This window comes from Haplochromis burtoni, unplaced genomic scaffold (assembly GCF_018398535.1).
Source record: "Haplochromis burtoni strain Fernald_Lab_line unplaced genomic scaffold, NCSU_Asbu1 Contig_384, whole genome shotgun sequence".
NCBI lineage: Eukaryota > Metazoa > Chordata > Actinopteri > Cichliformes > Cichlidae > Haplochromis > Haplochromis burtoni.
The window spans coordinates 506,452-518,592 of NW_024582745.1; the positions used below are offsets into that span (position 1 = coordinate 506,452).

General features: G+C 44.3%; 1 protein-coding gene across 1 annotated transcript; it reads left to right on the plus strand.

The window, feature by feature from the left end:
- The first annotated feature begins 14 nt into the window (after positions 1–14).
- senp3b (SUMO specific peptidase 3b) lies at positions 15–10,496 on the plus strand. Its single transcript, XM_014340916.2, has 7 exons — positions 15–820; positions 2,194–2,336; positions 3,865–4,548; positions 4,931–5,044; positions 7,107–7,218; positions 8,582–8,729; positions 9,718–10,496. Exons 2-7 carry the CDS (start codon positions 2,249–2,251, stop codon positions 9,901–9,903), a joined length of 1,332 nt encoding a protein of 443 aa, XP_014196402.2. The 5' UTR covers positions 15–820; positions 2,194–2,248; the 3' UTR covers positions 9,904–10,496.
- Positions 10,497–12,141: the final 1,645 nt, after the last annotated feature.

Below are 12,141 nucleotides of genomic sequence, written 5' to 3' on the forward strand. Positions count from 1 at the left end.
CAAGCACGCTGGGAGGGTAAGTTCAGCTGAACATTATCAGTGAGTTGCTGTTCTCTGCAGCTCAATATTCAGTCCTGACAGTAGTAAACAATAACTTAATGTCACTGCTTTCGCCTCAGAGTTCAGTTTGAATGAATGTGGGTCACTCGACGCGTTCCATCTTCTAACCGTAGACATGGACAGAACCTGTTGCGTGTGAATCTGTTTTCCTTTAGTTCCATGATGGTCTGCACGGCCTGGAGCAGACCAACAGTGAAAGAATCACCTGAATAATTTCTAATGGTTCTGTTTGCACAGCAGCTCTAGGACCAAAGGCTTGTGCCATCCCTTATTTCTTTATTTTGCCAAAAAAAAATGATTTGAAGTGATTTATTGCAATGTGCAAACATAGATGGACAGTACATTATGGAAAAAAGATTCTAAAGATAAATTATACAGCCTGACTTTTTTTTTGCTATTACAAAGGCTGTCTGCAATGTGTAGACATAATAATGCTTCATCCCCTGGGAGCAGACCAAAACTGGCAAAACAAGCAGGAAACCGGTAAACGTTCGAGTTTGAGTCTTTCCAACCGCTATACCACACCATACCACGTGGGGGCGGTATAGTGCCTAACAGCTAATGGCCAATCGTCTTCAAACACACGAAGAAGAGAGGAAGCGGAGGGAGAGGGTGGAAACAGCTACCCCACACTTGACTTCATTGAATGAGATTCAACATCAATTAGCGTTTGTTTTGGGTCAGTGTTCTGCACACAGAATACGCTCACATTCTGTCAGAAGAACGCGGATAGAGATTTTTACACCCCTACAGATCAAGGGTAAGCATGCAGTGGCAACATTTAGCTAGGAAACAAACACACACTGGGCGGTTTATTTTTCTGCTAGCATGGTATCTGCCTACAGTCCGCTTAGCTAGCTGAGGACAACATGGTTATAGCTCAAAGGTTAGCCCGCACACTCAACAGATAATTAAAGAACTCTGCAAATTAGAATAACTTCACCTTATTCCTTATGTTCGTGTTGATGCTTTGGTTGTCAATAGTCATGATATATTATAATAAAAAGGAGTTTGCAGTTGGTGTGAGCTTTATTCAGTCTAATTTGATGAAACCACGGCAACGGTAAGCTAGCTATTAGCATTCACGAGATAGCATTGGTGTAGACTATTTCCTGCAGAAGTGTTCATAAAATGGAAGAGTTTTATCGAGAAGAGGATTTATTTAGTAATTTATTTTTTTAATCCTGCACGTAAACAGTTAAGTTCATAGCTACGTGTAGTTCCTGTCGCTTTTTGTCAATGCCGCTGTCATCACACAGTGGTCGGAGTGAAGCTAGCAAGACAAACTGCAGGACTAACATCAGTGAGCAGGATAAGTGAAGCAGCGTGGAGGCACCGGGACGTGTATTCTGTCTGTGTAGCAAAGCCTGTGGCTGCCCACTGAAACGGTCCCACGCGTTAGTTGTAAAATTACGGCGTGGGGGTTTTAGGTCATTATTACTGCCTTTATATTCCTAGTAGTTGTTTTGTAATAATTGTGCCAAAATTAGCTTCAGTACTTCGTAACAACAAGTCAAGACTGTGTAACGGCTTGTTTACATTACAAGTGTTCAGTAAGATTAGAAAAGCGCTGCCATGTCAAATTAATGAAATTTACTCATACTTCTACTTTTTATTGAACCATAGGCTTTCATTCGTGTGAAGTTGTCTTTTATAGGCTACTTATGAATATGTTTTGTAACCACCCAGTTCTTATTTTATCGTAAGACATGGCGGGTCCACGGTAGCCCTAAAGTGTTAGAGACTCCCCTAAAAAATACAATATAATGGAGGTTATGCTTTGAGACTGTGACAGGCTATCCCAGGGTCCTGAGTGTCCTGTACTGCCTATGGAGCACTGTCTCAGCACGGTCAGTGCTGGATCTATGCTGAATCAGATCAACTCATGTATAAATGCTGTGAAAACACTCAACTGCATATCGTTGTAATTTACAAACTAGAATAATCTGCATGGAAATGTGTACTTTCATCTTTACATTTTGGTATAGAACACTGCATCTCTATGAAGCAAAGTGATTCTTAGAGTTTTCTTTTTGTCACTTAAAAATCCAAACAGACAGAAGCATCTACTGTGTTATTCTGATGTCCACTGTGGACTTTGTGAACTGACTGTGTTCTCTCCCACCGTTGCAGACTGTGTTTGTTTGTAGGTGACGAGCTGGCGCAGGTTGTGGGTTTTTCTTGGATAATGCGAGACAGTGGTGGTAGCCTAGCCCAGAACCGCTGGCAGAGAGACCTGGGTCTGACCGCTGTGGGGCAGAACGACACAGGAGGAGGTATGCACTCACTGTTTGTGTGTAAAATATTTACCCCCCAGTAGGGTGGACGTTCAGACCACTGGGTCAGGCATCAGTGGAAACCCTAAGAGTTTGATGGACACGAGGTCACTTTCATTTTTGAAATGAAACGTCACAACACACAACACTTAAAAGTAAAGAGGAACAACTTTACGGAGTTACTTGTGGCCTTCATCAGGGTCATCATCACCCTGATGACGTGTTGCTGGAGTCCCGGCATTGACTTTCTCATCCTCTCCGTGCCCCTGAAGTTAAATGTCGGTGATAAATGAGTGAATATTCAACAACAGTGTGGCGTTGGTTTATAAAACTTGCCTCAATTTTTTTCCTTTTTCTTTATTGTGTTTCATGTATGTTTTAAGAACTTGCTTTTTATGCCATTTTAAAAAAATCGATCTAGTAACCAGTGAAGTCCAGCAGTGAGCTGTGGCCCTCAGGGGCCCCAGGAAGTCTTTGATTTCAAAGTCTTCATCAGGGGTGGGGAACTCCAGGCCTCGAGGGCCGGTGTCCTGCAGGTTTAGATGTGTCAGCTGATTTAAATGACCTCCTCAACATGTCTTGAAGTTCTCCAGAGGCCTGTGCTCGTTTGATTCAGGTGTGTTGACCCAGTGTGAGGTCTAAAACCTGCAGGACACCTGAGGCCGGGAGTTCCCCACCCCCGATCTACTTGGTATCTAAAACGTGGACGTGGGTGGTGTGTGAAACCAGCATGCAGCTTAGGTTTCCCACCAGGATATTTCATTGAATCGTTCCTTATCGAGGACGGAGCGATCACGGCACACATCAATACCTTAATAAACACGGACTGAATGTATGCACACATGCGCTCATCTTATTATAACTGCTGCTTTTCTATAGTGTCTTTAAGCTCTTGTTGGTGATCATACAACAAACACTAATCAGACTCTGGTAGTCTCTCTTTGCCAGGATACAAAGGATGTGGGATTAACCGATACTAAACACACAGACGAATGATTGAATGTGTTCCCAGGCGGAACGTTTCCTCGTGGTTTTGCAGGGTCGACCCAAATTTGGACGTACTTTTCCAGATTTCGATTTTGACAAGATCCCCAACGTCACCGAGCGAAATGAGGCCAAAAACCAAACCTCCAAAAATAAAAAATTAATGACGTCCCAAGGAAAACTGAAGCAGCAGCTAGAGCTGTTACTTAAGGCTGTGTTCAAATATTCAAAGTAAGCCTGAGGGGGTGACTCAAGGCCTTTGGACAGCACTGTGGGGTAGATGTTATTTTTTAGTGAAATGAAGACGATACGATGCTTTTTTAATGTGTCAGAGGTCCATGCTCACTACAAATGGGATAGTTTGGCCTGTTGGTAGGTGGTTGCTAAGTAATGTGATACAGATAAGTACAGATAAGTGTGCCTTGTTTATATGGTGTAGGAAGAGCTCATAGATACATTGTTACCTGTTGTAATGAGCTGCAGCAGTACTTTTGGGCTGTCGTGATGCCTGATTGGACGATAATCACTGCTGTTTGTTTCATAGGTGGGATTCCAGCGGACCGCCTCATAGTCCCAGTGTCAGATCACAGTGTATCCACCCCCATGCACCTGAGACTGGAACATAAAGAAAAGGTGTGGACGGGTGAATATGTAGTGGATGAGGAAGATGGCATAGGTGGGACTGAAGCTGTAGGTGACGATGAAGTTAACAACTTTGATGGGGAAGACATGGGTAAGTTTGACAGCAAGAGTTTGGAAAACAACGAGGATGAAGATGTTGAAGAGGATGGAGACCAGGAGGTGGAGGAGTGGGGAATCTCAGATTTTTCTTCCCAGTCTTCCGAGCACCTTCATTCACAGCAGCACGATCATCAGAGACCAGAACAGAAGGCTGAAGAGATCGGCGAGGCCCCCGTAGCTCACGCACTAAGCCAGGCTGAAGCGGGAGACTTGTTTAGGTCCCGCCTAAGCAAGTACAGGGCTCTGAGAAGACTCGGGCGCTTGCAGCGTTTGCGATGCCGTGGAGGTCTTGGATTTCGGCTCTCTCAGCACTGGAAGAGCTGGCGCCAGCAGGCCCGGTGGATGTGCTCCGTAAGACACAGGTGGAGCCACAAAGGGCAAAGGAACACTCAAAGAGAACAGAGGAGACTGAAACGGTATGAGGGCCCCCCGTACGGGCACGAGGAGTATGACGGCAGTGATGACGGGCACACAGAGTCTGACAGAGGTACTTATTCGTGTGGGAATGCTAAGTAATGGGAATAGCAGGCATTTAAAATGATATGTTTTGTCAGTGGCAACAATCAGAGTACCATAACAGATGTTTTCAGTCTGCTTCAGTCGCCAGTTTTACTGCTTTTGTGAACAAATCCCCACGAGGCATTTGAATAAGTGGGAATAATAATACATTTCCATAACCTGCAGTGACACCAGCTGTGATACGCTGCAGCGTCATGCTTAGTAGAGTTTAGTTTAGCCTCCCTGTTACTGTTAAAGGTTGCAGTTAAGTTACCTTTGACCCAAATTGATTTAACTGTTATTTTTGGAATTTGATAAAAATGCCTGAGTCTGCAGATTCCATAACAAATATGATTTCTTTCCTTTGGCAGATCAGCAAATAAACGGCTCCTCCTCAGGAAAGCAGGAGGACCGAGTGACCCTGGAGGCAGAGGTCAGGCCGGCAGAGCTGGCTCTTACTGAAGAACACACAAGTTGTGTGAATGGTATGTATCACAAATGCTTCTAGCCTTGCCTTAAATGTTTGTGCAGTACCAGCGTGGGCAGCACGGACGCTCAAGGTCGTGAATGTGAGAACGAGGCGACGTAGGCGCTTCAAACTGCTACAGCATGGGCATCAAGTCTTGGACGAGTTTGAATGTCAGCGAGCTGAAGAGGTCAGGTTTTCTGAATGTGAGAGCTTGTGAATGAGGCGACGTAGGCTTTGAAAATGAAAAACATCGTGTGTCTAGCAGGAGGCTGACGGGCAGCAGCGGTGATTGCCAGCTCGCATCTAACATGACGTCTGCTCTGTCTTAATACCCAAAGACTTGAATCAGTCTTGGAGTTAAACGCGTATCCTTACTGAACAGTCTGAGCTGCAGATGCTGAATGTGTCGTACTGATAGTGAGGAAGGCTGTTTCCACATAACAGTTTTCATGTTCCTTACGTCACATGTCTGAGTCGGGGGACACTCTACACGGCAGCCCGGGACCCCATAACTCGAGATTCATCCAGCTGTCATTGCTTTTATCTCATATATATATGGAGGCACCAATCAGTCCACACACTTGTTGCTCCTCCATAATGTCCTGTTATCCTCAGCTGTAAACCTCACGTGACAGCTGCTTTGACTGCAGCGATCCGGACTTTACGTCCAGGGTCTGAGGTGTCCGCTGTCTTTGTTGGGTCTAGAGTTTGTCTTTAGCTGTGAGTCTCTAAACTGCTTTTAGACTGACACGTGTTTCCTGTAGTGCGTCCCTTCATTGTGACTGGGTGACGTCCTGGTTCATGTCCGTCCTTGTGTACCTCCCTGTTGTGTTTCAGTGTGCGCTGCTTCTCATGTCAGCATCAATGTGGGGTCCTACAGTGTTCATGTTACAGAGTGTACTGTAACACATGCTCACATGTGTGATGCATCAGTAACAGTTCATGCTGTGTCTGTGGCCTTGTATGTCTCGTGTGTAACTGTGTCAGCAGTGCCGTGTCGGTCCAACCTGGTTCTGTAAAGTCTTTCTGGACCTGTGTAAAGCAGAGCTGTGTCTTTGTACCCACTCGTTCCCTGTTGTTGCCTCTGTGGCAGGTGGGTGAGATTATCCTAGTAATCGAGTATTCCACTGATTTCCATCATTAACCAAGAAATATTTGGATGCCATTAATGAGTCGTGATAAGAGGAAAAGACGTCTCAACATGAACTGCTCGTTGGTTTCATCTTACAAATGTTTTTCATTTAAAGTTTGACATCTGTCAAAAAACAAATGAAACCTTTGTGTTCATGTTCTCAAATAAACTGTTTTCAGCTTAGCGGATCGTTTTCATGAATGTGGTTTATATGAAATCTAAACGAAGTACAAAACTAACGAGTTGCTGTGCTTTTGTGGAAGACTGACACTTCTGTTTAGTGTGTGTGGACATTAAACTATGGCAGCATCATCTTCACTGGTGCTTTTTGTTTAAAAGCTGGGAGCTGTGGGGCTTAACGTTGTCACTCGCTGCTCCCAGATAGTTTGAAATGTGGGTGAAACGCTGGCATTTACATGGTGACAGCTAAGAGTTAAAGTGAAGTATTGACACAAAGAATATGAGTTGAATATGGACTATAGCTCGACTGCACTAAACACTGAACATGAATAATGTGGCGTTTCCACAGTGCTGCAGCTGCACACTGTTATTTATCCAGAGGGTAGCAGGAAGACCGTTTGTATGGTTAACATCATGTGTGATGGAGGCGGAACATGTGACCGTTAGCAGCACGTGAGCCAGAGCTTGTACAGTCTCACAGGTTTGTAACCCTGCTGCGTCCAGCACAAACGTGCTACGTCCAGCACAAACTGAAACCTGCTGCCTTGTGCTCTTCATGGAGGAGCACAGAGTGTGTTTCAGTTTGTGCTGGACGTCCTCTGTTGTTGAACATCAGCCAGTATGAAACTCACTGCTCGGGTTTGCCCATTGTTGGTGCTCGCAAATGTAAATGCATGTATCTCAGCTGGACATGTTGTATGATGTTACCTGTATTATACCTGTGTGTGGCGCAGCCCTCATTCATGTGGCTGTCATCTGTCTCGAGGTATTCTGGAAGAGTCGCTACGGCAGTACGGCAGTTTGATCCCCATCCACGTGGATGATGTTGTGGAGAAACTTCAGGACATCTTCAATGAAAACTTCTCACACCCACACAGGTGAGACGTAGTGATGCTGTTGTGTTAACAGTGTTCTGTGTTGTTACCATCCTTCTCTCATCCTTCTGTGCAGTAAAGGTTAAGCTGGTGTCCATATCTACGCTGTAATCTGCAGCACTACTCTGAGGGCGGTTGAGACCACGTAGAGCTTCAACACCATGACTTACTGATGCATATTTGAGACATGTGTGCAGCTCGTAATCAAATGTGTTTTGCTCCTTCAGGATTTTCTGGATAAGTTAGGAGCATTTCCCTCTATTGAAGTGTGTTTAGCTCCAATTTCAGCCATGTTGCATTTGGGAATGAAGCAGTTGATAAGGGGCCCTGACGCCTGCTGTTAAACAGGTTGTTCCCTCCTGGGACTTAGCCGCAGTGTCAGAGTTTCAGAGCTGAGTTTTGAGCCTGTGGAGTGTGTGGGGATGAGTGAATTTTATGTAGCAATACTTCCCTCCAACCACAGTGAGGTAATTCTGCTGTGGACCTGCTAAGTCCACCAGATGAAGGTGGACCCTTTAGGGGCTCTCTTTTTAAGGGTGTTGCATCCCCACACATGTGTTAGGGTTTTGTTTTTGGCCTTGATGTGACTGTGCACTCACTGGACTCTTGGTGCTTAGCATGCTGTTAGCTTCGTACCGAGCTCGGGCGTGTCCTCGGTCGAGGTGTTATAGTCTCTGGAGCATGCAGTCTCCTGTAGTGAGATACACACTGTTTGGTTACACGAGCAACTCCAGTTCTCTGAAAACCAAAGCCTGTATCTCACCATGCTGCCGGACTTCATGGTCACATCAAAGAAACACTTGCCTGGTGTGGAGCCAGGGGCTCCTATAGAGGGGGTCTGGGGACCCTGTGTGCTTGAACCATCTTCTTGATGTGGTGGAAGCGGAGCTCCCGTGATTGGTCACACCAGGATGGCATACTTCATAGCTCACTTGGTTTTCAGAGAACCGGGGTTAGTGTGGCTGTGAACGTAGAGCAGGTCATCTACTCATCGGAAAATTGGTGTTTTCTTTATCCATTAGCTTTTCCAGGCTGCATGCTTCAGTATCCTTGGGGAAGCTGCAGAATCTTGAGTTGCTCGTGAGGCATTCAGCGGCGTGTGGAGATGGTTAAAAGCTCTTAGATGTACAGAAACATGCTTGCATGGATGTTTGGGTGAATGAGACGTTAAGCTTTGTTTTCACAACTCACAACTTAATGTTCACAGAATCACTATGTAACTGCAGTTTTGTTTTTGCAGCAAAGGTGTCCTCTTTCACTTGCTGTAGCGATCCTTTGATTTGGGCTGTGTAATGAAAGCTTTCATTAGCGATGTCTGAATACATGGAGCTAACTGTACATCTGATTTTGATTCGTTCTTCCTTAGAAAAGCAGTGGTCCAACATCTAATACACTCCTTCCACCGCTCATCAGGATCTGTTGTAGCTAAAACCTTCAGAGTCAACTACAAGCGGCATGTTCTGACCATGGACGACCTGGGCACTCTGTACGGACAGAACTGGCTCAATGACCAGGTATGCTAGTACACTCTAACTGTACACTTTAGGCTTTTTGGGGGGAATTTTGACTTAATCTTAGGCATTAGTGCACCTAAGTCCAAAGGGAGTCATTAAAATGTGATTCAGTACACCTGTGTTCCTCCTGCGGTGGCACATTTTAGAGATACTGCTGTTAATACTTCGTAACTTGTACGTGCTGTAAATGATGCAGGTGCATGGCATCGGCTGAGTTAGGTACGTCAGTATATGTTCTCGTTCTTCTAAGTCCAGATGTTACCACATCCAATGTTTCATCATCAAGAAAAGCAAAACAAATTAAAGCTGCGAGCAGTGATGACGGGACACTCACTCTTTGGTTTATTGTAGTCTTTGCGTTCCAGAATAAAGTGCCATGAAGCGACTGCTGTTGTGATTTGGGGCTATAGAAGTTAAACTGAACTGAATTGAAAATTTCAGTTGGCTGGAGGTGGAGTGGTGCAGTTGAGCCATTTCCTGTAATCATATTTAAATCAAAATCCTCAACGATCACGTCAAATATGCAGGTTTGTGCTTCCTGTCGTAACTTTGAGGCAAACTGTAAAACAAACTACTGAAGGCTTTCCAAACCAAGGTTTCAACATTCCTTGTCAACCACAAAGTGTAATATCTGGAAATGACAAACGGCAGACTTCCTGTTGGGTTTGTCTCAAAGCTTCTCTGAACTGATCTTGGAAAGTTGCACACGCGTACCAAATTTCACCCACACAGGTGGAACCATGTATGCAGAATCATGTTGTACTGTCCACATGCCAGACCCCTAAAAATATGTATGTTTTCACCAGAGCAGATGCGTGTGCAAAGTTTAGGCCCTCAGCGAGGCTTTAAAATCAGACTGTGTTTATGAAAACGGCTGCTTGGTTTCACACTCGGGCCTTAAAAGTAAAGAGAATTGTATCAGAAGTGTTGCTGCCTGAGAACATTTCTCTTTGCACTTTAATTCTTACATTGTTTTTGTGTTATTCAGGTGATGAACATGTACGGTGAGCTGGTCATGGACTCTGTGCCAAAGAAGGTGAGGAAGCTGCAAACGAAACTGTTGCAGCTTGTGCTGTGGATGGTTTACCTACCCACAGTTATTATTGTGTCGTTGCAAAAGCCATATGTAACATCTTCTGAGATTTTTCAGCCTTGTTTGAACCTTCTGTGCTGAACACACTGAAACCATGTTTCACTCGATACATCAGTGCACAAGATCAACTACATCAAATACTTGATGTATCATAATGAAAACAGCCACTCAGAATATATAAACTGAGTATACAAAGATCTTACAGCTGTGATATGTTCCTTCGTTTTTCATTGTTATTATGGTAAATATTTTTGTGGAGGGTCTAATAACTGAATAATAATAATATATTTAGTGCAGAAACTATTGATTATTTGAATTGGTGTAGTTGAATTCAGTGTTATTTATAGAGCACCAAATCAACACAGTTGCCTCAAACCGCTTTATATTATCAGGTTGGAGATCCTACAATAGTGCAAAGAAAACAGAGAAAAGCCAACAATCACATGACCCCCTATGAGCAAGCGCTGTGGTGACAGTGGGAAGGAAAAACTCCCTTTTAACAGGAAGAAACCTCCGGCAGAACCAGGCTCAGGGAGGGGCGGGGCCATCTAACGGGATCTGTTGGGGTGATGGAGGAAGACGGGACAAGGACAAGCTGTGGAAGAGATTAATAGTAACTAACGATTCGGTGCAGAGAGGTCTACTAACACACAGTTGTTGAAGAAGAAACACCCAGTGCATCATAGGAATCCCCCAGCAGCCTGCACCTACTGCAACATAACTAAGGGAGGATTCAGGGTCACCTGGTCCAGCCCTAACTATATGCTTTAGCAAAAAGGAAAGTTTGAAGCCTAATCTTGAAAGTAGAGATAGTGTCTGTCTCCTGAATCCAAACTGGAAGCTGGTTCCACAGAAGAGGGGCCTGAAAACTGAAGGCTCTGCCTCCCATTCTACTTTTAAATACTCTAGGAACAACAAGTAGGCCTGCAGAGCGAGAGCGGAGTGCTCTAATAGGGTGATATGGTACTACAAGGTCATTTAGATAAGATGGGGTCTGACTATTCCTCATCACTTGATGTTTGCTGTCTGTACTGTATCACTCTCTGTTCCTTTTCAAACATACACTGTTGTTTTTGTGTAGCTTATCTGTGTAGTCGATTTAATTAGAAACTTACAGATAACGTCTTATTTCAGAGTGTAATCTTCACGTGGTTTGTCCAGAGCACTCTCTGATTCACACACTAGTTATTTTCACAGCTTTCACTCACTGTGTCTTCAGCGATTCACTAGCTTAGCTCACAGCCGACTTGTTAGCAGTGTGGCCTCTTGACCTGTTCCTCCTGCACTTTCCTGCTCATTGGGTCAGATGTTAATGAATAAGAAATACATGTAATAAATGTAGCCTGTTTGTGGAGGCCAGGATCACTGATTGGAAAAACCCATAACTAGCCAGGCCGCTGTAGCCGGTGCAGTCAAAGGTAGCGTAGGCTCCGTTAGCTCTCGCCTGGCAGATTGACCTGAGAATAAAAAGATGGCTGGGTGACGGGGATGAGGAAGCATAGTTCTAAACAGAAGCCCCCGGTACACCACCAACCCCTTGTGTCTAATCGTTCTGCTGCCAGACAAAAACAAACCAAACTTGAGCAAATGATTTAAATACAAATACCCAAGAAAGAACAATATCGTGTCCTCAACAGCACCAAAGAGTAAAACAGTGAAATGTTAAACTTTGAACATTGCGTCCCTCTCTTCTAAGTCCCTGTTAGTACATTAATTAATAAACAAATGGATTTACCTGGTTACAGCAGGATGATTATGTTAGTTTAAAGGGAACCCCGGTTATTAAGACATGTTTGCGCTAAAATGTGTACTGTGCTTTCAATAACACATATGTGGTATTAAAATATACTAAATGTTTTCCTTCTAAGCACATTTTATATAAAACCGATTTACCAGTAGGTCGCCATTGTTATTTACTTCTCAATGCACTCTGGGTAGTGACGTCACACGGTTGCACCGCATCCAGTTCACAGTTAGCAGCGCACTGGAAATCACTTCTGTTCAACCTTTCCAGTTTGAACCAGAGCAAACCGAAAACAGTGAACCAGCACTTAGTTTAGATGAAGATGAAAACAATCCGTCACACGATGACGAGAGAGTGAGGGAAAACTACTGGTGTCTATGCGGCTACTGCTTGCCAACGGCAACGGTGACTCAGAGTGTTTGTCTTAATCCAGATGTTCTTTGGGCAGCCCTTGTTAGCCTCCATGACCGGTATCCGGTCTTTAAGTGATAACGTGATGAATCCTGCTTCCGGGCCCATAGTAGTCTGCATTTAATAAGACTGTTGTGTTTTTAACATGTTTTAATGTTTTGTAT

Excerpts from the sequence above, each read along its gene's own strand:
- senp3b (XM_014340916.2), top strand. The coding sequence starts at position 2,249 with ATGCGAGACAGTGGTGGTAGCCTAGCCCAGAACCGCTGGCAGAGAGAC. Across the intron at positions 2,337-3,864 it reads GCAGAACGACACAGGAGGAG|GTGGGATTCCAGCGGACCGC; the intron begins GTATGCACTCAC and ends TTTGTTTCATAG. Across the intron at positions 8,730-9,717 it reads AGAACTGGCTCAATGACCAG|GTGATGAACATGTACGGTGA; the intron begins GTATGCTAGTAC and ends TGTGTTATTCAG.